The sequence below is a fragment of the Cynara cardunculus genome, assembly GCF_001531365.2.
Source record: "Cynara cardunculus var. scolymus isolate 2C chromosome LG 2, CcrdV1, whole genome shotgun sequence".
NCBI classification, from domain to species: domain Eukaryota; kingdom Viridiplantae; phylum Streptophyta; class Magnoliopsida; order Asterales; family Asteraceae; genus Cynara; species Cynara cardunculus.
This window is the reverse complement of record NC_037529.1, coordinates 109,376-131,141: the sequence shown is the minus strand read 5'-3', so window position 1 is coordinate 131,141 and position 21,766 is coordinate 109,376. Positions and strand designations below refer to the sequence as shown.

Sequence of the window (21,766 nt, the reverse complement as noted above, 5' to 3'; positions counted from 1 at the left end):
AGACCTTAGCCATATACATTCTCGAATCGTATCATGTAGAGCAATAATCTCTGAATGGTTAGAGGAGGTAGCTACAAGGGTTTGCTTGATAGATTTCCAATAAATCGTCGTGTTCCCAATTGTAAAAACATATCTTGTCTGAAAACGACCTTTATATGGGTCAGAGAGATACCCATCGTCAGGAAAACCTACTAATATATCATTTAGGGTTTCACTATAGGGGATAACGCTTTCTTTGTTAATATATTTAACATGTATTGTAACCTCATTTTTCTCTTTGTAGGGAAAGAATAAGCCCATGTCGATGGTTCCTTTTAGGTATAGAAATATATTCTTGATACCATTTCAATGACGTTGCATTGGCGCTGAACTAAATCTAGCTAACAAGTTCACTGATAATGCAATATCTGGTCGAGTACATTGTGCTAAGTACAATAATGCGTCTATTGCACTTAGATAGGGAATTTCAGCTCCCAACACCTCTTCGTCATCATCCTTTGGATGAAATAGATCTTTCCTTATATCCAAGCTTCGATCGATCATGGGAGTGCTGGTCGGATGTGTTTTATCCATATTAAATCGCATGAGCATTTTTTTTGGATACAAGGGGACTGGTGGATAAGGATTCCACAAGCTCGATGTAGTAGTTCTATACCTAGACAAAACCGAGTTTTCCCAATATCTTTCATCTCAAATTCAGATTTTAAATGGCTTGTAGTATGTCTTATTTCATCAAAAGTACCTATTATGTTCATATCATCAACATATACAACTATGATTGAAAATCCAGAACTTGTCTTCTTTATAGAAATGCAAGGGCACAGTTTGTCGTTCTTATATCCATTCCTGATTAAGTATTAACTTTGATATATTTATCACTGTGTCTAAGTTTTATCTTTATCATTATCATCATATACTTTAGACGATGACATACTTATCATTTAACACATGTATTATTAAACATTACTTGATACATCAAATATGATTTTTAAGAGTTTAACTCAGATGCTTGTATAAATTAATGATTCAAATATTAAATGTTGATCCATAATCCCCCCACTCCACCCGATGCTTGGATTAGTTTCATCTCTCAGGTCATTTTACTTCAAAACCAACAAAGAAAATAATAAATAAATAAATAAATAAAGGAGGAGGATTAAAACTTGAAAAAATAAAAAAAAAGTTTGACATTGTTTTTTGTTTTTTGAACACACAAATAAGTTGTGGTGAAAACAAGGGGAGGGTTTATTAATTTAAATTTAAATTTAAATTTAAATAAATAAATCGATGCTCCACCCCTGGAGGGTTTTTGAAATTGGAACGAACAAATCAAATGCCCTAAACACCACCCATGGATTCCCACTCTCCCTACTCCTTCCTCACTAAAGGTTCTCAGGTTGAAGTTAGCTCCGACGAAGACGGTCTCACCGGTGCTTGGTTCGTCGCCACCGTAATCCATCCTCCTCCTTCCGTCTCCACCTCTAAAAAGAACAAACCTCCAAATCACCATACCCGCAACAACCTGGTCTATGTCGAATACCATAATCTTTTATCCGAAGACGGCTCTTCCAGACGCTTGAGAGAGTATGCCAACGTTTCCTACATCAGGCCTTCACCGCATCCCGATACCAACGCTCCTGCTCCTAATTTCCAACTCAACGACCTCGTCGACGCCTTTTACCGCGACGCCTGGTGGACCGGCACCATATCAGCCGTCGTAGACGACTCCAACTTCATTGTCGCCTTCCAAAACCCCCCCGACCAAATTCAATTCCATTCTTCTGATTTACGCGTCCATAGAAAATGGGTCGCTGGCAGATGGATCCAACCCGAGAAGCAGGTTTCCGCTTTACCCTTTTCTAGTTGCCATTCCTTTTTCCTACTAGTAATACTCATATATACACTCTTTTCTTTATATATATATGTATATTGCTTTCTTTTTCTTTCTGCTTGCTAGGCTTCTTTTACGGGACGTTTTGTTTTTTCTTCACTACACGATCAGTAACCATACTATGCTACAATGAACCAAAAACATGTCTTATCTTCTGTGATGCTTTTTTATAACTCTTGCGAGCCATCTTGATATTATGCTACAATGAACCAAAAACATGTCTCAGCATTTCAAACCGAGAATTCCCTTCTGGCTTTATGATTTGTCTTTTTACAGTTTGTCCTAATTTAGGCGTCTTGTCAAAATTTTGCAAATTCCCTTTCTTTCCATCTCACTATATCATGCATGCTTTCAATTTAATCTCTCTATAAGAATCTTTTTAAAGTTATTTATCGTTTATCCATGCTTCTGATTGTTTCCCCTTTAAAAAATTCTCGAAAGAGAACAGCAGGGTTGATGTTCACGGCAGGCAAGAAAGTAGAAGTGTCTTTTGAGAGAGAAGATTTGCGAGATGTATGGTTCCCTGCAACTGTCCTAAAAGACTCCGGCAACAACTGTTTTCTGGTTGAGTATCAGCAGCCAGGAATCGGTGATGAGGCAGCTCTTCATAAAGTTACAGTAGATTACCTTCACATCAGGCCCTCACCCCCTCATCTAAGGGATAAAAATTTTGTTCTGTTGGAAAAGGTGGATGCTTACTTTGACTTTGGCTGGTGGAGTGGAGTAATTACCAAAGAACTTGCTGATAATAGGTATAATGTGTTCTTTAAACACGCAAAAAAGGAAAGAGAATTTATTTACTCAAGAGTGAGGCCACATATGGAGTGGAAAGGTGGAAAATGGTTCAACACTTCCCAGGTATTCATATCATTATTTCCATGGTTAACTTGTCTACATGCTTTTTAATTGCACCAGTCCCACTCTATTTTTTGGACAATGTGAATCCTTATATGTTGTCTAAAACCTTCGTAATGATTATGCATATATTATATTCATAGAACTTTGGCTATTCAATGTAGAAAAATAAGTGCAACCTAATCTGTGATTGAATGAATAATCAACAAGGTTGTTAATGAGCCAACAATTCAAGCATGTTCAACTTATATGCAAACCAAGAATTTAAGTGTAAGCAAACCAATACTAAGCTTTTGTAAACTAAAAGAACTCGGAAAATGAGACAAAAAGTGCCTAAAACGATACTATATATATGTATATGTAAGTATAATATAATATTTATGTAGGTATGCATTAGGTACAATATCAAATATTCATATATACTTGAAAATGTGTACATAATACGTGTGGGTATATACACACACATATATAAAGGGAGTTTCAACGACAAACCATGTAATTATTACAAACTCTACAAAACAATCTCAATTGTACGTGTAGCTAATCATCGGTGTGGATTAAATCAGTTCCTAAATTTACTATCAACTGAATCTTTAACTGATTTTATAACCGCCTCTAAATTTCAAAATAAACAAAATCAAGGGTTAAGATTAGGTTTGTAGGGTTTGTTACAATTACATGGTTTGTACTTGAAACTCCCTCCCTTTCTCTCTCTCTCTCTCTCTTTGTATGTGTGTGTGTGTGTATATATATATATATATCTACTGAAAGGTAATGAAGGCTTAAGTCCCTCCTACCAAAAATGAGGTCCTCTTTTTGTGCTAGGAGTTAGCATGTGAAATAATAGTCAAGTTTCTTGGTTCACCATCGAAAGGCAATTGCCTACTTATAGTTGGGTCGTTTCTTGTCATCCTCACAATTCCTCCTTCATCAATTGATCATGTGAGCATACATTGAACAAGAAAAGGCTTTAATATTGGACTCCCTTCTTAAGAAAGTAAATTTTGATCCTTATTTGGTAAAAATCTTCAGCCTTCTTCTTGCCCCTCTTAGACGATCCATGTTGTCAGGAACTCACAAAGGGCTTATACCTTTTTCAGGGTTTTAGTTTATCTTGAGGGCATGATAAGATTTTTTTGGGTCTTGTAGGGTTTTATTAACCAAATTCATCAAATAGTTGATGTTGAGGGCATGATAAGATTTTTTTTGGGGTCTTGTATGGTGGATATTGAATACCATTATTCTTTTTTTGTTGTCTGAGAATCATCATGTGCTCTAACCGGATGAGCTAGAATCCTTATGTTAGGTTGGTTGTTCAGATAAATTTTTCTTTACCTTACCTTTTGCATACTTAGTCATATACTGTGTGCAAATCGTCTTCAAACACCTATTCTTTCCATTTTCTTTCATATATCATCTCCTTGAAAGAGAATATGCTCTATCTATTGAGTGACATCTAAGGGTCTGCCACATTCATTTGGGTGATTGGTGACTCCTGTGAGAGGTGTGATTCCTTGCTGCTTCAAAATCCTCTGACATGAATTTTAGTCTGTCTCATGGTGCTCTGTGGTTCATTCCTTGACTTAACTTGTGAGTTTACATTTTCTATTGGTTCCATCAATCCTCAATCCTGAATCAAGAGTGAAGGGGCTGCATCATTCAGGTTTTTGGTTGGTTCCAATTCCCCTTTCCCCTTATAGTTTATGATTGAGTAGGATGATTATTTTTATAGACCGCTTACCTCATCTTCAAACGTATAAACAGCATCTTACAATTCTGTGGGAGTAAGAGTGCTTGGTAGTTGGGATCTACTTCTCCTTAATCAATTGAATTGTGTCATCCGGTTTAACATTATGTTATGGGTTGGCTTGGTACAGACATTGATGAATTGAAGGTAATATTTCAGTTCTAATGAGGTAGGACCTTCAACCTACCATATGGTAGGGTACTACGGAATTCATTCTATTGAACTGCAGTGGTCTTTGTTCTCTTTTTCTCAGTTTGGAGGTTCAAGAATGTTGTTGGATGATTTCTATCCTCTCATTTAATTTATTCAAATTGCACGTTGCTCATCACCTCCTCAAAGGAAAGGACACTTATATGAAAACCATGCTTAACTTTTTAAGTGGCTGCCTAGGTGGTAAGCGTCCACTCATTATCCAGATGAGTTAGGGCTGCTTGATCAGTCGCATAGTTTAAGTGTTTCAAACAAATAAGTGGGCATTACTTGTTTTTCTCTATTTCTTTCATCAATTCATTTTTCTCAAGTTGGAGAAATATTTCTAATGCTTTATAGTGATTCTATCTGATGGAACGATGGAACTAGTCATTTAGGAAAGTAACAATGTCCAAATAATATACTAGCAAAAAATTCATTCTCTTTCTACGGTATGTTTAGATTATTTACATAACTCCTTATGTATAAAGACCCGTATTCCAGAATAACAGTACACATAATTCATTCCAAGATCTTATCTTAACATCACTGCGGAACAAGATCTCAACTTTCATTAAATGTATACAATCGAATCTTACAATTCCTTTTTACTTTATGCCTTAGTGCCTTGAACTGCACTTCACCTTCTAAGAATCTTGATCCTCAGATTTCACTTCTGCACACTGTTCCTTTCAGTCATATAGTAGTCTGGGTTGTCAAGTTTTTTAAAAGGATTTTGTTAGGCCAAAGGCTTGGTAAATTCATGATTTTTTGCAACTTTCACGTTAATAACTTCCAAAACAACATTTCAAAATATCTTAACTGAATCATTTTTCTCAGGTAAGCATGCCTAACTCGTAAGACACTTTTATACCTGTAACTATGTCGTGCTCTTACTGTTTTCTTCTCAAAAACCTGTGGATCGTGCTTATTTTATCAAGCCTGGTAAGAGCCACATGTCTTGTTCTTACAGCACTGGCCCAGCAAGATGCACTTGTCTTACTATTTACGACAACCCTCATGAGACCATCACAGACTCATTGTACACCACTCCCACTATGTAAGACATGACACAACATGCATTTCACAGTATGCAATAAATCATTATTCATGCATTTTCAATTGTAAAACAAATACTTGCATGCTTTAAATAGTTTACAATACCATTTAACATATAGCATGAACATTTATTAATCGCAGTTGAACATTTGCATGAAAGTTGCAGTCATGCTCAGGTTCGACAATCTCTCTATTTTCTCTCTCCTAGTTGCATCTATTTGGATTGATTCGCTTCTTTCTTTTCGTAATTCGTTGGTTCACCCTTTATTGTGCTGCATCTTTTGCTCCTCTGCTTCGCTATGTCTTAAGATAGCTGGTGTCCAACATTGATTTCCGATTTCAATGTCAGTCCTAGGCTTTGTGGGTGCCATCTAGTTAGTTCAGCTGTGGTGCTAGAAGCTACACGTGGTTTTTCAGCGGCGTACTTGCTGTATAATCTGGATATAGTTGAAGCAAATGTCTAATCCTGGTCATGAGCTTTTCTTGAGGAAGAGATAGAAGAATACGCTCTCCAACGTGTGTTTGTCATGTGGCATAATGAAGTATTTTTTCTGGTTAAAAAAATGACCTGAACAGATAGCTCAGGTGGTGGTATCACTTCCCTTTATTTGGATACGAGAGCTGATATTTTTTGGTGTCATCTGGTGGTAGTCTGTATCTAGTTAGGGGAAGCTTTCCCGTAAAGACGTGTATATTTAATAATCTAAGTAGATATGAAGTTGTATCCTGGATCAGGAGAAGACTTCTGCTAGCCATGAGTGTTGGATTAAAGCCTTCTCAAGTGTTTGCATATAGACTGTATACTAACTTTATTTTGTTGGATTTTCTATTAGTCAAGGAATTATAGCATATCAAAACTTATAGGACTCAATTGGGAAAGATTTTTTCAGTATGATATGATATTGCAATTAATTTTTTAGCCTCTGGGGCCTTTGCCACAAGATTTGGGTCTAACTTTAAGTTATTTAGATCTTCTTCAGCTTCCCATTGTAACTTCAATTGATTTAGATCTTTTTATATTTGATCCTATGTCTGTGGTTTGCTTGTACTGCTATTTTGATTTTTGCTTATTCTTGATGTAAGGAGGCGTTCTAGTTTCTCTATTGACGCTAAGTGACAAAATCATGCATTGAACTTTGATCTGCTTCATGGCATCTCAAGTCTTGTTTTTTCTTCAGCACACTTTGTAACTGTAATTATGTGAATAGCGTACTGAGAAGGCTTTTGTGCATGGTGAATTTAATTCTGTGAAGGGTGACGTGGATGGGAGAACAATTGGTTCCTTGATGGATAGGCAGATTGAGCAGACAACCCCTAGCATTGGTAAACAATCTACTGTTGCAACATCGATAATGAAGAGAACAAAGCAGACAACTCTTGATAGTAATGACAAGAATTCACTGCCTTCCAAGAGATTGAATAATGAAATTTTGTCTGATGATCCAAGTCTATCCAAAATGGCACCATGTAAGAAGTCGAACAACCCACCTGTTGGTCAGTCTGAGGGATTCGATTCTGAAGCAAGTGTAATAAATGACCAAGCCTTTGGTAAAACTGAGAATCTTTCTCATGGAAAGAAAGTGGTGAGTTGAATATCTTATCTAGTCAATGATAGACATAAGGTTACAAGCTAGAAAGATGTGGCTAATGTATTTTTATTGGCTTAGTCATAAAAAAAATGAACTAACTAAATGGTAGTTGGACCGTATTGTTGGCAAAATAGCTAGTATCGTCTTACGTGTAAATAGTGGAATCATTTAGTTTATGAGGTGTGACTGTCCTTTTTAGATGCTAAATCACTTAAATTTGAGACATTTTTTTTAATTTTTCTTGGGACTCAAAGAGGAACCTGATCAATAGCTGGATACTTCAACCTAAGATCTAGATTATTAGATATTGATATAGATGTGAATGTGATGGTAATGAGTCAAATAGGTTTGAATATCTGAAAATTTAGGGGACACAATGAATGGGTATCATATTATCATTGGTTACTAGCTTGCAATATATGATTAGTAGCTCTAAATCACAATTGTTTGGATGGGCAAGCGATATGATTCCAACAGTTGAAGGGTTGTTTGCCTTATTAAGCAATAATTGGTTTTGTTTATTCCTTTATTCAGTATTCAGGGTCAGGATTGACTTTTCAGTTATTGCAGCGTAGTAAACGAGGAAAAGGTACTGAACTGAAAAGTCCGACAATGGATTCTTCAAGAAAGAAGGTGAGATTAGCAGACGAACCTAGAAGCTTGAAGGCTCTAGGCAAAGGTGTGTGGTTAATTGAATCCTAGTAACATCTGTCCTTCTAATTGAATTCTTATATATATACACGAGTGCTCAAGGAGAAAACATTTTTCAGGAGCTAAAGGTGATCCAGTCCAAAATGGAACCCAAGAAAATGTGGAAAGAGAACATGTTAGCAAAGATCTGGTCCTTCCTGTTGTCATAGGGTTGAAATGTAATGTAATGACAATATCAGGAGGGAAGAAACTTCAGCAGTTGTCCAGTGAAAGAATGCCAAATGTTGCAGAAGGTGAGACAAAACAATCAAGCATTTCATTGGCACCCCTGACAGTGGTTAATGAGGTGAGAAATTTACACTTGCTCCCACAGATGAGAAATATTGTAGATCTAGGTTTCTTTGACACATTGGGATAGAAAACGCAAAGCAATTAATCATTTCTTACTCACTGAATGAAATGTTATAAATTCTGGCTTGAATGTTTGTAGAGAACAAAATTATCGTCTGCTGTGCATGCTTCAAAAACTATTTCATGCCTAACCTTTGATTCACTCCCAGTCCTTTGGGAAGTATTTTGTACCATCCATTGTACTTCTAAAAAAGTAGTTTCTTATTCTATCTAGGAGGGAAAAGAAGGGGATGCTGACACTGTTGCTCCAAAAAGGAAGAGGGGTAGACCACCCAAGTTACAAGCCATAAGCCCCAAGACTCCTGTCGCAGGTATACTTTAAACCTTCTAAATTATTTATATTTGCTGCTTGATAATTCATCTATGCATTTTTAACAAATTGTTTAATTGCAGTTAATCATCAAGAGGGGGGTGTTGGTTCTTCTGCAGTTTCTGTGGTGGAAGTTACTCAAAGGAAAGAAGTTGGTTCGCCTACAAGTTCAGGAACCAAAGCGTTGGAAGAGAACCAGGCACCTGTAAAGGAGCAGTTGGGATTTGATGTCGAACAAGACGCCATAAAGCAGAACATGTCTACTGTAATGGAAATTCTCTCAACGAGTAAAGACAAACTGCGAAATGAAAATGTTGGGCAAGATAGAAATTCTCAAAGGGGGAAGAAAAAGTATTCATCAATTAAAGGAAAACGAGGAAAGCGACGGACAATCAGTATAAACACCGAATCTCCAGCTGAAGGTGCACAAATGACTTCTTTAGAAATTGGAGGATCATTCTCATTGCATCACCATGAAATTTCTTTGTAATTCTTTAGATTTGTTTCCAAGTCTTTGGTGTTTTTCGCTGTAGATTGTCAAGGTGCATCTAAAGAAAAAGCAGATGGGTGTGTGGAGAAGGCTTCTGCAAAAAATACTGAAGCTTCTGTTGGGAAATCGCTGGACATGATGTCTGATGATCAACCTCTTTCGAGGTGGTTTGGAGGAATGCAGTCTCCAATGGCAGGTAATGCTTGTTTAACTGCATTTTATTTATCTTGATGATTACATACATATTAATGACAAACATTGTACCTTGTGGCCTAGAGGGAATGTTGGAACAATCATCCAAGGCAAGTGAGAGAAGGTTGGAGATTGTTACTTGTGAGAATGCCATAATCTTGCCCTTTGTGAGAAGCACTCCACTTTGGCAGACAATAGAGTCAATGGAAGCATTCCGCATGATTCCACAAAAACCACATTTCCGTCCATTGTTGGAAGGTGTGAAGGAGAGCGCTCGGGAAGGATTGGCTATTGGTAGCATGGTGACATTTTCCAGCGTAGTGGAGAAGACTTGTGGTTTGAGGTTTGATGATGGGAGAAGTGGGATCGAGGATTGCTTGGAAACACTGGTAGAATTAGAAAGCCATGGATTTGAGGTGGAGGTGATAAGGGATCGATTGACAGGTTTGCTTTTGATAAAGGACAAAGAGGAAGAGCTGGAGGAGCGGTGGAAAGGGGTTGGAGAGAAAATAGAGGAGCTTAAGTTAGAAGAGAAGAGAATGGATGAAGAGATTGGTGAAATTGATAGGGAGATAAAGGAGTTGGAGGAAAGACGCAGGCATTTGTTATTGAAGAAGGAGAGAAGGGATTCAGAGGTGGGTGTTATGAAAGCAGCGATGGAGCAAGAAATGAGACAAGTTGGCGTAGAATTTGATGGGTTAGCAGCTGCCCCTCTTTGAAGATTATGATTAGATATGTTGTGGTGATGTGAATGTTGTTCGTTGTAAAATCGTCCTTAGCATTTTTATTTATATCCAAATTTCTAACATGTATTGTTTTAAAACCTAACCTTGAATGTTGTCCGACTGTTTAACTCCTTTTTTTATTTTTTATATATATGAGGTGTTTTATATATGAATTGTTGTTGCAATTTGCAAAGCCAGAGTAGATTATGATGAATTCCCTTGTTTTAATTTTGGTTTTTATAAAAAAGAAGCAATTGAATTTGAGGCAATCTGTCATTATTTGAGCGGATTTCAATGATCTGCACAACCAGCGTTCTTTCGTTTCAGCACGAGCTAGAGAGGAACATTTCATGGGAATGCGGCACAAATGGTCCAAAGAAAGATAGAAAGGGGGAGGGGCAGGTGGTGCATAATCAATACCTTCCATTGCCTGTTGGACTTCAGTATATAGATACCAATTGCCATCATCATATTTAATGCCTCTCTGCCTCACATTCATTTTAGTGTTGCAGGGTTGATATAATACAGATAAAACTGATAATGAATTTATAACATAACTACTACTAGTAGTAGTTTAAATAGCATTTGAAATAGGGTAGTAGTAATGGAGAAGCAGTTTGGTGTGAAGGTGGAGGATGGAAGAAAAGGAAAAGGAAAAGGTGATCCATGTTTACCGTAATCTTGTTGCCAAGGATTCTTTTCCACCTTTGGATTCTCATATGAAAACAACTTGGGATGTCTTTGAGACTTCTGTTCACAAGTATCCTAACAACACTTACAAGATGCTTGGATGTAGGCTTGCAATGCCCAGAGCTTCATATGTATATTTGAGTAAAATATAGTTTATGATTTGAAGAGATTAAGAATGAACGAACGAATAGGGTAGTGAACATCCATGACCCCTGAGGCATGTGACATATGTACCATCATGTACACAAGCGGCACCAATGGAGATCCCAGAGGTGTTATATTGACTCATGAAAATGCTACAACACATATAACTGGAGTTGATCTTTTTATGGAACAATTCTAGGACAAGGTATCTCCTTAATGCTTGCTTACCTACTTACTACTTCTTTCTCTCCAAATGCTTCAATTTTCTATGATTATGCAGCTCCAAATTGAGGACCTCGAGCAGCAGCACATTGTTTTTCTATATTAATTACTACTATGTAACCTCGTTGAACAACTCTACTTATCAAAAGATAAGCAAATTGCCAAAAATTAGTAATGCTAATTGGAGGGGTACGCCAGACCAAGGCAATAGTGCAACACACATGAAAAAGTAATAAGATTTTAATACCAAGTGGACCTTTAAGCTTGTATTAATTCAAGCAACTTGCATTTTTTTCTTCTTTTAACTTCAACTTGTCATGATACTTGAATCCAACATCTCATCCTCCTTTTAAGACAATAATTCACTATTTCAACCGCAATCATATCTAAGACAAAAATATATAAGCATAAACAGAAAACAAGATTCAACCCAGATTTTAGATTCTGGTTACCACCAAACCTAAAAAAATAGCCACCATCAACTTCAATCATACAACTTCAAATCTAACATCCATATCAACCAAAGTCATATATCCATCCTAAAACAAATACAACAAAAGAGTTTATGCAACTATTGAATTTATCAAACCCCACAGCATAATTGTTACACTTACCTTAGACTCAGTGCTCCCTCAATCATGCCCAACCTGGTTCTGGGCCCTGAAAATTTTTCAAGTGAGTACTTAAGCCAAACACAAATCTTTGCTATATTTACAAAAGTCCTTTGTCCTGGAGTATAGGCCTTGCTTATTTTCTACAGTGATCAAGATTTCAGAATGCATCACTGTATAGCAGGCCACTGTGTTTCTCAAACCCATATGCATAAAAGGAATGGAAGGACGGTTGGATAACCAACCATGATTATATGTATCAGCAAGATTAGAGAATAAGACAACTCACCAGCACTGATACACATGATTCAAAATCTATTATATGCCTTCCCATACTCTTCATGCCTTTGGCGTTGAAAATCACCATAATTGTCATGGGACCTCGAAGATGGATAGTTATCAACATCTGAGTACCTCACCCTTAAATCCATTTGCATATTGGCAGCATAAGGATTGCCAACAGCATTGTCATATTCGGAGTAACTGTCTTGTTTATAACCATCAAATCCTGAAGTAGGCATGTGCTGACGCACCCTCTGTTCCCGCTGTTGGGCATCAAGTTGAAGAAACTCTTCCCACTGCTTTGCATGCATTGCTCGCAACATAGCAAATCTCTTCATGTAGTTTTCCCTCATTTCCCTGACAGTCTAAAATAGGCAAATATGTCACAAGGCCAATATTTCCTTGTACAGAAGAAAATCAAGAGTGTACATTTCTTAAAGAAAGTTATAATTGGACACTGTTTTTCCATCACAGATATGCTTGTAATCCAATTATATAAATTTAGTACAAAGAGTACTGTTAACTACTGGGATACCTCACGATGTCTGTTATTTTCTTCATCTTCTTCCTTGTCTCGGATTTTTGTCATCTCCATTGCGTCCTTCTTATATTCCAAATGTAAATCCTCCAACGTCTGAGGGAAGGTAGAGTAGTCCCCTTTACTGCTAGATTGCAAATCAGGTCCACGCTTGTCAGCATCCCATCCTTTATTCCTGTGCACTGCCCTGCTGTGGCTGTGACCATCATATGAACTATGTGCACCACCAGTATAAGGAGGTCGAGCAGGAGATTTTGAATGTGTTGACCGACCCCGGGCACCATCATTCCCATAAGCTTCACCAAATGAAGAGTGTGTTAAACACTTCGATTCAAGACGGCAAACAACGAGGGCAGCTTTAACTAAACAGACAATCTTAAACTCTCATAGTGAACCCATCTGAATCAAAGAAGTCGGGATATGCGTTCACAAAAAAATCGGAGTCAACCCATTCAATTCAGACCCACCCAGAAAGTTACTTCAGAATCCAACACATAATTCTGGAACATAAGAACTTACCTCTTGCTGCAAATCAAAGAATAAGTAACAAACAACATTATTATATAGTTTGAGGCAAAAATAAAAGTAAAGAACAATGAAACTAGGCAATGCAGGAAAGCTTGAAAGGGATTTTTTAACTAGGACCATTTGTTTACCATCTTCATATAACCATATATATTCCTACGATGTCCCTACCTTGTGGGGACCCCCTTGGTAACTTTTGCAAATCTTCACGCACCCGCTCTTCAATGATCTTCTCTTGCCTGCCAAACCGCTGGTTATAATGTGAAGAATTTCTAGGACTGGGGTTAGACCTTTGAGAATCAGAGCGTCCCATTCTGGAGGTAATGGGACTTCTCCCTTCTGGTGACCTTGACCTAGCAATATTGGAACTCGAACCAACTTTCTTGTCACCTTCATGTTTAATTTTGTGAACAGCATCTACACCTTTGGCCAAGATTAGTCTATCCTTGCCACTAACAATCATAAATTTCTCCTCCATCTTAATTTTGCACCCAATGTCCTTCTCTATTCTGCTTATAACCTTCTCAGTAAAGAGTGCTTTTACTTGAGGATCTCTTGCAGGAACCCTTTCAAAGAAATCTTGAGATTTGCGATTAGCTCCAAGAGTAGATGGACAACCCTATTATAGTCACGCAACACATTTGAAACCAAAATTGTAGCATCTTTTAGATCAGTTGTGGTAACAAAGAAACAGATCAAAGGAAAGATAATCACCCCAACATAATTAACGCACTAAGGCCAGGTAATGGCCCTTCTTATGTTTCAAAATCATGAGACGTCATGTCACTGCAATGGAGTGTGTGTATAAGAGATACAGCACCACCTCGAAAGGGCCATTTCCTACCAATAAATGGAGTATATCATATATGCGTCCTTAAGAATATCCAAGCATAACAGTATCTTTCTGTCCGATACCAATGGTTAGCCTGGCACATACATTTGATTAATAAATTGACAACAAAACAATCAGAACCCGTTTACCACTGTCACCAACAGATTGACGATGTAAAAAAAGAGGTAAAGACAACAGACTCGCTAGACCTAACTGTAAAGCTAAAAGCACTGCAAAGTTTGTATTTGTCTTTCTCGCCATTTATAATATAACACATCTACTGTTTGATGAGAATGCTTATGCACCAAATTTGTGCTACTTTATTTCTCTTATTTGGAGGAAAAGAGCGCACATTTAGGGCAGCAATCCCAGTATGTATGAAAAACACCAACAAGAAAACAGTTGAAGAAGAAGAAGAAAAAGATGATGATATTTGATACCTGAGTAAAATGACCAGATTCTCCACATATTTTACAAATCATTTCTTCTTCTTTTCTTTTCTTCCAATTCCTTTCAGTAGCTTTAGATTTTGCCTCCCAAACCTTAGCTTCCCGGCTAGTAAAATCAGTAGGAACAGCATTTGGGTCTCGGGTTTCCTCTTCTTCATCTGAAGCGGCATGGGATGTTTTATTAGTCTTTGTGGGGTCAGTTGTATTGGTTCTTGGAGGACCAGTATATTCCTTGTAGAGTTCACTAAAATCATCATCGATGTCTAAATCTTCTCTATTAGCCATTTTTATTGGATAAGTAATAATCCCTGGTAAGAAAGCATGCAACAGTTTCAAAAATGTAGAAAACAAAAGGGTTTAAAAAAAGCCCCAAAAATCAAAACTATAGTCTGCGTATATCGGAAAATATCGTACAAGAAGAATGGATGATGAAGAGATGCGATGGTATTACCGGAGGATAAGAACAGTGAGCGGCGACAGCAACAGATAACAAGCTAGGGCTCGTTTTCTCACTGCCAAGTCCTAACCGGAGGGAAGGATGTAGGAGCCAGTTGAAAAGAAAACCCATCTAATCTAATCTAATCTAATGATCCGATAATATGCACCAACAAGCAGCCCTTGATGTTTTATGCCCCATTCTCTCGCCCCCCTCACATTTTAACTACTTGACACTTCAACTCCCTCCATAATAAATACACAACTCAAAAATATGTTTTTGGTTTTTTTAAATCAAACAAAATAAGAATGAGTTGGATGATAAATTTTTTGTATATGGCCGTCCGTCCGTCCATCCGTCCTTCCTAAACAAGTTAATTTTGGTTTTCATGATCATCTTATAGAGCGGAACCATCCAACTGAACCCTGATTTTTAGAACATTTGAGTTTGATTTGTGGAAGGGGTTGATATGGCTAGAACTAAGAGTACAAGGGTTAACTGAAAATTTCCATTTCCATTTCCATTTGCAAGGGCAAAGGCAAAGGCAAACCACTGTTAACAATTCCCATGCCTGATTAGGGTTTTTTCATTCCGGGCTCCAGCATGGATCAACACAGGGAATACCGTTCTTCTTGGTCTTACGACAACTCAGTCCCTCCTCTACCCTACCACGACTTTAATCATGGTGGTGGATTCTCTAACTACAATCACCCCGGTAGATACCAAAACCACTACCAAGATGTTGCTACTGAACCAACCGACTCATTTGGAACTGCATTCGTTGGACGAAAGAGACAATTCTCTCAATCTGCTCATGGCCCTCCTGGTTTGTCACCATATTTTCTCTCTTACAGCATCAACTGCTTTCATTGATTACTATCAAGTTTTAGACTTTATTTTGACAAACACTAGAACCAGAAATCGAACAGCGTTGTTTTTTACTCTTTCGTCGCGCTTGGTTCTATCATAAAAGCTCAAGTTGTAGCTGTTTTATCGGATGGGAGGGAATACATAAAGCCGTGGATTTTTTTAATTCCAATTTGTCGTCTCAAAGTTGGTTTCTCCATCAACATAGAGGAAGCATCTGGAGCTTTCTTAAAATGCACTGTTCTATTTAGAAGGCTTGCTGAGATTTTCTTTTTCTTTTCCTTTTCCTTTTTGTTTCAGAATACAACGATGGTGGCAGTTGTGCCAAGCTTTATGTTAGAGGGGTCCCAAGAGAAGTCACTGAACAGGATGTAAGTTCTTTACAGCTAACATCAGGTTCTGGTCTCCCAGTTTGTTGATTATTGCATAGGGCTATCCTGATATGATTCTTAGACTACCACCCAAAGTAAATCTTGCAATCAAGCTGGCTTGTCTAAATTTTTAAATTTCCAGTTTACGTACTTTTTTCAGGTTAAATATAATTTCATAGTGATATCTATCCTATACCTTCCCTTTATGCAATCAGGAATGCCTGCAGGTGAACTTTGTTGCAGTACAGAAAAAGTTTGATGACATCTTGGTGACTTACATTGGAGCATCCATTACTTTTAGGAGTCACTAGTTGCATCTCAATTACACTAATTCTCATGATGCTGTGTTTGCTTAATGAAATGCGTCATTTATTAGGACAAACATATCATAGAGGCTGTTCACATGAGGAGAATGGCATGCTCAGACCATAGAGAATATCATAGAGGTTTAACCAAGACTAAGCAGATGGCGAGACTGTTTGTCATGGTACATTGGTACGTATCACCAATTGCCAGCCGAAATCAGAGGGTTTTTTTTTTTTTTTGGGGGGGGGGGGTTCAAGCAATTTACTAAACTGACGCAGAACACTCGTACTGCTGCTGTGTACGGTTTCAAAGAAAGACTCTGATTTTGATCAGTGAATGTGGTTACGATGGACTAAGATGTAACATATTAGTGTTATTGAGCACGTAAATGGCTGATGCAACCCTCTCCGTGCTAGCAACAAGATCAGATGCAAAGCTCTCCGGCATCCCTTGGGTTGGCTTCCAAGCATGCCTATTAGTTTCTTAATAGGCCTCTGTTTAGGTTAAAGTGCTCAAATTATCAAATGACTTTTGATGGCCTGTTTAGTAAATGATATATTTGCTTATGAATTTAGATGCAACTACTTCACATCTATGATTGTAAAAATCATTTTTTTCTGTACGATATCATCTTCATCGACATTGGTTTCATCATTATTGTTAGCTTCTTTCATGTCAGCATCCTCACCATGTAATCATAGTTATATTTTTCTTTTATCTTGTCAGATCCGCTCCATATTCGGTAAGCATGGAAACATCATAGAGGTTGTTCTTTTCAAGGAATTAAAAAGTCTCCACGAGCAAGGTAAAGTGGGCTTGTCGCTACAATTAATATGCTTCATAATTCTATGGTTTGCACAATAAGTTCCCCTCTCTTAGATAACCATAGCAATGTTCTTACCCACAAATTATGAAGCCAACCCGTAAAATCGACGAGTTACAGTGCTTTAAGGGCCCACCTTTTTTGTATATTTCGGATGCTTTGAGAAACCATATAGAAAATGAAATTTCTTAATCTATGGTCATCTTATGGTTGACACTAAGTATATCATATTTATATACGGGAAATGGAACTCACGCACTCCCCACCTTTGGTGAGATTGGAACCCCTGACCTCTAGGAAGTTACTGGATACCGCTAGGCCAAAGACCCTTCAGTCTTATGGGACACTTGTGGAACAAAGAGTAGTTAGTTGCGATAGACAAACTAAAAGGGGTAAATTAGTTTTTTTCTTATTGATTTCATGTATAAATAGTGTACAGTAAATCATAATGTGGTGATATAACTGATTGAATTGACATCAACAATCCCTATCTCCAGAATGCTGTTTTGTTAAATATGCAAAGATAGAGGAAGCTACCCAAGCTATAAGAGCATTACATAATCATCATACTTTTCCTGGGGTAAGTTCGACTTTTGTTTGATTGTAGCTGTAAAATCCTGATCTATGCTTGATGTTCCTGTTATTCCAGGGAATGCGTCCCATTGAAGTTAAATATGCCTCTAAGAAACAAGAACGCCCAGGTAACTCCGTCTTATTGCATTTTTTTTCTAAAAAATATGAAATACTTGCAAAGATCTGAATTGACCAATATGTCAACCTATCTGTGGACCTTATTTGCTAGAATTTTATGCTGTAGACACACTATCTTTGACATAATACACATTAGTCCTGTTGCATTTTGAGATGCTTGTTGATGTTTGTCCAGTTGCCTTTTGTCTTGAGTTTTAGTGGAACCTATAGATGTAAATCATGTAAGCTTCTAAAACATTCAAATATCTTTTCCTGCATCACTTAAGAAAGCTAAGAGGTTTTAGGAAGAGTCAAATATGTGACAGGACCACCTCAATCATCAACTATTCTCTTCTGTTTATCAATTCATGTTCTCTCTTATGTCCTAAATATGTCGAGAAAATGTTTGTTGCTGCTGAAATGTTGTGTTACCAGTCCCTTGCCATCAGGAGTTTTTCTTTTTTTCCTATGACATTTCGATTCTCATCATCTCTATCTTTGTCGTTGTATGATAGGGTGCTCAAGGAGTGTGATAGGGTGTTTGAGGACGCATGAGTGCAAAGTGTTTGTTGGTTTCTTGAACAAGCAGGCATCAAAAGCGGAAATTACAGAGGTATGCTCCAGTCTAGAATATTTACCAACTTATATGGATGCACACTGATACTATTCTGGGAGTTTATTGCTACATAGTGATACTATTCTGAACTTTTTGTTTTATATGATGGGCCTGATACATGTGCTACATGTCATTGAAGAATAAATCTTTCTGTTGATACCAGGGTAACAGTGTATCATACTGATACCAGCTACTTTTTCCCAGAATGCAAACCAAATCTTTATCTAATTTTGGTTTTTTGTAATTTTTTTTCATTTTCAGATATTTTCCCCTTATGGCTGTGTTGAAGATGTATTCCTGCTGCGTGATGAATACAAGCAGAACCGTGGTTAGTCATTTACATCAAACCTTAATTTTGTATATTTCTAAGGTGCTTTTGGATACACCTGATGAACATGTAAAGGACAACATCTCATTTGCCAGCTATGGTATGTATCACATATGCTTGTGGTAACCCATTAACTTTCAACTACTACTGTTTTAGAACGCTAGCATAGCTAGTTTTTTTACTGCCATGCCAGGTTAGATGCTTGTATACTTTTCTAATCACTTATAAAGCATAGATGGAAGTGTGGACTCTACTTCTATCTTATTGGGCTTTTGTATAGTCATATGTCAATTCTTTCCGAACATTATGATTATTTTTATATTATACGTTCTAACTGTACGTGTATACTTCTAAGGTATTGGATTCATCTCGTTTTCTCATAAAGATATGGCAGCTGCTGCAATTATTGCTCTGAACGGCAAATATGTGATGAAAGTATGACCTACATAATGACTCACTAGATGCTATCTCTCTAAATTATCTTCCAGTGATATTCATCTTTTTTACAATCTTTTTTTTTTATTGTCTCTAGGGTTGTGATCAACCGTTGGTTGTCCGTTTTGCAGATCCAAAGAAGCCAAAAACTGGGGAATACAGGTCCCTACAGCTTTTCTCTACATAACTTTTTTAGTTAACCAGTATTAAATGTTATTTTTTAAGATAATGTTCTTTAACTAAAATGAATGTTGGTTAATGTTCATCTGCAAACACTGATATGAAGTGTTACATTCTCAAACAAAACTGAGTTTTTTAATAATGAAGAATCTTTCTGCACATTTTTTGATCTAAGTTATACCAATTCATTTGTAACAGTTATTTTCATTATTTGTCTTATGTATCACTTTTAGTTCAACTTGTGTTTTTTATTCAACCCTAATTTACTTAATGCCAGGGAGCAACTAGTATGCTTGTCTCTCTTATCATATGTTTGGAGACAGTTTTTGAGACAATATTGTAAATATTAACTCCTACTGGTAGACATTACCAATCTAATTAATTTATTGCAAGTGCTTGCTCTACTTATTTATTCTTTTCTAGCTGGGCACATAATATGGGTTCTGCTATATGCACTATCTTTTTATTCCCTTAAAATTTGTGCCCTCTCACAAAAACACTATCTCATCACTGTCACTTTTTGTTCTCACATGATGATAAATTGGATAGTGCATATAGCCTATCCTTTATGAGAGATGTGCTCTCTTTTCAACTTGGTATCTGGTGTTCAATGATCTATTTCTTCTTTTTTTGCGCCCATGAGGAGCTGACACATGTCTTCCGGAAAAAAAATCTTGCTGCAGGTCTGCACCGTATGTCAGTGATCCAGTTGGTCAAACCTCACTACCTAATAGTTCACACATGGTTAGTCCTCAATTTTACACGTCGACAATTTGACCCTGACACTTATGCTAATTCGTGCTGCTATGTCATCTAGTGATACAGAAGTTAGATTTTGAAAGGTCTCTGCCTCTCTACCCTTGGAGATAGAGGCAAGGTCTGAGTACATCTTACCCCTGAGACCCTACCTCTTCGTTTGATTTGGTTCTACTTAGTAAAGCACCCATACCTATAGGGTAGGCATTTTAGCATGGTAAAGACTAGCCTTTTTGTTTGAATTATGGTCTTGTATATTGCAAAATTCTCTCACCTTTCTTTTCTGGTAAAAGATATTTGTTCAGTGATAAATAGAATCTTAAGCTATAAGGAACACATTGTCCATGTAGTCTTCACAAACCGGAAGTGAGCCTCCATCAGTTTCCAGCACTTGTTCTGTGGCTACAAGTAGTGAGATGTCAAATCCACCTGATTGTGATTGGAGTGAGCATGTATGTCCTGATGGCAATGCATACTACTATAATTGTGTAACATGTGAAAGCCGGGTAAGATTTTTTTGGTGTGCTTAATCTGTTGTATTTCAGCCTCCTATATAATGTAGTACTATTGAACTGTGGCTGTCAGTGGGAGAAACCGGAGGGATACGGCTTCCATGAGCAACAAGTTGAGAAGTGCAATCAGCAGCCATGGCGTCATGCCTGATTGTTTGATTAAAAAGATACACTCATGGAGTTGAGCACTGACATACAGATTGTGAGTTTGGAAGTGGAGAATTCTATTTTATATGGTGTTAGAAGAAGTCTCTGCAATTTTGATGGTGTGGCATCGAGGAGAGTACCTTGGAATATAAGAATTGTATGATTCCAAATGAGCATCAAGTAGTAATTAATCGAATATTGGTCTGAAGAATTTGTGATATGTTTTTCAGGTTGGTTTGTGTGGTTTGAGGTTCATATTGGCAAGCTTATTTGGATTGGAAGAAATGTTCTGTTTCGTTGGGTTGGATTAGATTGGATTGGGAAATAGATTGCATATGTATATATGGTACTGGGAAATTATATTTATATCAAGCTGTGCTTAGACAATTGCATTTATGTTTTTATAGCTTTTTAAATATCCTTTATTTGTATAAAATATAATGAAATATCACATATAATTGTTAAAAGAAATTATCAAATGTGAGAAGTAAAAGATTATTTGGCATGATGATTGTCTAATCTGTCTTGGCATCATGCTTTTGCACAAAATGTAGATAATACATATAACCACCAGCAGAAGACCTCGATTAAATTTGTTACGTATGTATGTTGCACAATTGCTGCCTGATTTTTTCACGACAAATTAATCTTAAGAGGGTAATTTACGAAGAACAGCAACTTTGTTACCGCATTGGATTAACCAACTATAATAATATAGGAAACCTGTAAATTAGCATACAAGTAAATAAATAATTGGTATGGAAGTTGGATGCTAGGTAGACTACATTTTAGCTTAAAAGGCTCAGGAGTTTGTGTTATGTAGTCAACAGTAGTAGCAGGTGAGGAGGTGAGGTGAGGTGAGGAGATGGAACAAGAATTTAACATTTCATCTCCCTA

General features: G+C 37.1%; 3 protein-coding genes across 16 annotated transcripts; 2 read left to right on the top strand and 1 right to left on the bottom strand.

The window, feature by feature from the left end:
* The first annotated feature begins 1,320 nt into the window (after window positions 1-1,320).
* Window positions 1,321-10,341, top strand: LOC112506673 (DUF724 domain-containing protein 3-like). 7 transcript variants are annotated; one of them, XM_025110898.1, is made up of 9 exons: window positions 1,321-1,840; window positions 2,333-2,749; window positions 6,995-7,324; window positions 7,892-8,009; window positions 8,101-8,327; window positions 8,607-8,703; window positions 8,786-9,124; window positions 9,236-9,388; window positions 9,469-10,330. In XM_025110898.1, the coding sequence occupies exons 1-9, from the start codon at window positions 1,352-1,354 to the stop codon at window positions 10,101-10,103; spliced, it is 2,805 nt and encodes a 934-aa protein (XP_024966666.1). In that variant the 5' UTR covers window positions 1,321-1,351; the 3' UTR covers window positions 10,104-10,330. The 7 variants fall into 7 exon arrangements, with proteins under 7 accessions (XP_024966666.1, XP_024966664.1, XP_024966667.1 ...); XM_025110896.1 differs by having other exon boundaries at window positions 7,865-8,009; XM_025110899.1 differs by having other exon boundaries at window positions 7,901-8,009; window positions 9,469-10,329.
* Window positions 10,342-10,618: 277 nt separating this feature from the next.
* On the bottom strand, window positions 10,619-14,959 carry LOC112507376. 6 transcript variants are annotated; one of them, XM_025111944.1, is made up of 8 exons: window positions 14,854-14,959; window positions 14,394-14,710; window positions 13,293-13,740; window positions 13,116-13,121; window positions 12,594-12,892; window positions 12,196-12,423; window positions 11,780-11,825; window positions 10,619-11,625 (listed from the first exon to the last, which is right to left on the bottom strand). In XM_025111944.1, the coding sequence occupies exons 2-7, from the start codon at window positions 14,685-14,687 to the stop codon at window positions 11,802-11,804; spliced, it is 1,299 nt and encodes a 432-aa protein (XP_024967712.1). In that variant the 5' UTR covers window positions 14,688-14,710; window positions 14,854-14,959; the 3' UTR covers window positions 10,619-11,625; window positions 11,780-11,801. The 6 variants fall into 6 exon arrangements, 5 of the variants coding, with proteins under 5 accessions (XP_024967712.1, XP_024967711.1, XP_024967708.1 ...); XR_003068520.1 differs by having other exon boundaries at window positions 11,590-11,704; window positions 12,066-12,423; XM_025111943.1 differs by having other exon boundaries at window positions 11,590-11,704.
* Window positions 14,960-15,243: 284 nt separating this feature from the next.
* Window positions 15,244-21,483, top strand: LOC112506452 (flowering time control protein FCA). 3 transcript variants are annotated; one of them, XM_025110502.1, is made up of 12 exons: window positions 15,247-15,664; window positions 16,006-16,076; window positions 17,109-17,187; window positions 17,703-17,785; window positions 17,855-17,906; window positions 18,411-18,508; window positions 18,773-18,839; window positions 19,195-19,274; window positions 19,406-19,436; window positions 20,138-20,198; window positions 20,561-20,716; window positions 20,796-21,483. In XM_025110502.1, the coding sequence occupies exons 1-11, from the start codon at window positions 15,442-15,444 to the stop codon at window positions 20,700-20,702; spliced, it is 987 nt and encodes a 328-aa protein (XP_024966270.1). In that variant the 5' UTR covers window positions 15,247-15,441; the 3' UTR covers window positions 20,703-20,716; window positions 20,796-21,483. The 3 variants fall into 3 exon arrangements, with proteins under 3 accessions (XP_024966271.1, XP_024966270.1, XP_024966269.1); XM_025110501.1 differs by having other exon boundaries at window positions 15,251-15,664; window positions 19,372-19,436; window positions 20,796-21,475; XM_025110503.1 differs by lacking the exon at window positions 20,796-21,483 and having other exon boundaries at window positions 15,244-15,664; window positions 19,372-19,436; window positions 20,504-20,646.
* The last annotated feature ends 283 nt before the right edge of the window (window positions 21,484-21,766 follow it).

Bases quoted from the DNA above. Each gene is read 5' to 3' on its own strand.
- LOC112506673 (XM_025110896.1), top strand. From the start codon at position 1,352: ATGGATTCCCACTCTCCCTACTCCTTCCTCACTAAAGGTTCTCAGGTT. The intron at 8,010-8,100 runs GTGTGTGGTTAA...AACATTTTTCAG, and splicing joins CTTGAAGGCTCTAGGCAAAG to GAGCTAAAGGTGATCCAGTC. The intron at 8,704-8,785 runs GTATACTTTAAA...GTTTAATTGCAG, and splicing joins CCCCAAGACTCCTGTCGCAG to TTAATCATCAAGAGGGGGGT.
- LOC112507376 (XM_025111940.1), bottom strand. From the start codon at position 14,687: ATGGCTAATAGAGAAGATTTAGACATCGATGATGATTTTAGTGAACTC. The intron at 13,741-14,393 runs GTATCAAATATC...TGACTATAATAG, and splicing joins AATCTGGTCATTTTACTCAG to GGTTGTCCATCTACTCTTGG. The intron at 12,424-12,593 runs GTATCCCAGTAG...TGCCTATTTTAG, and splicing joins AAAATAACAGACATCGTGAG to ACTGTCAGGGAAATGAGGGA.
- LOC112506452 (XM_025110501.1), top strand. From the start codon at position 15,442: ATGGATCAACACAGGGAATACCGTTCTTCTTGGTCTTACGACAACTCA. The intron at 15,665-16,005 runs GTTTGTCACCAT...TTTTTGTTTCAG, and splicing joins ATCTGCTCATGGCCCTCCTG to AATACAACGATGGTGGCAGT. The intron at 20,717-20,795 runs GTAAGATTTTTT...TGTGGCTGTCAG, and splicing joins GTGTAACATGTGAAAGCCGG to TGGGAGAAACCGGAGGGATA.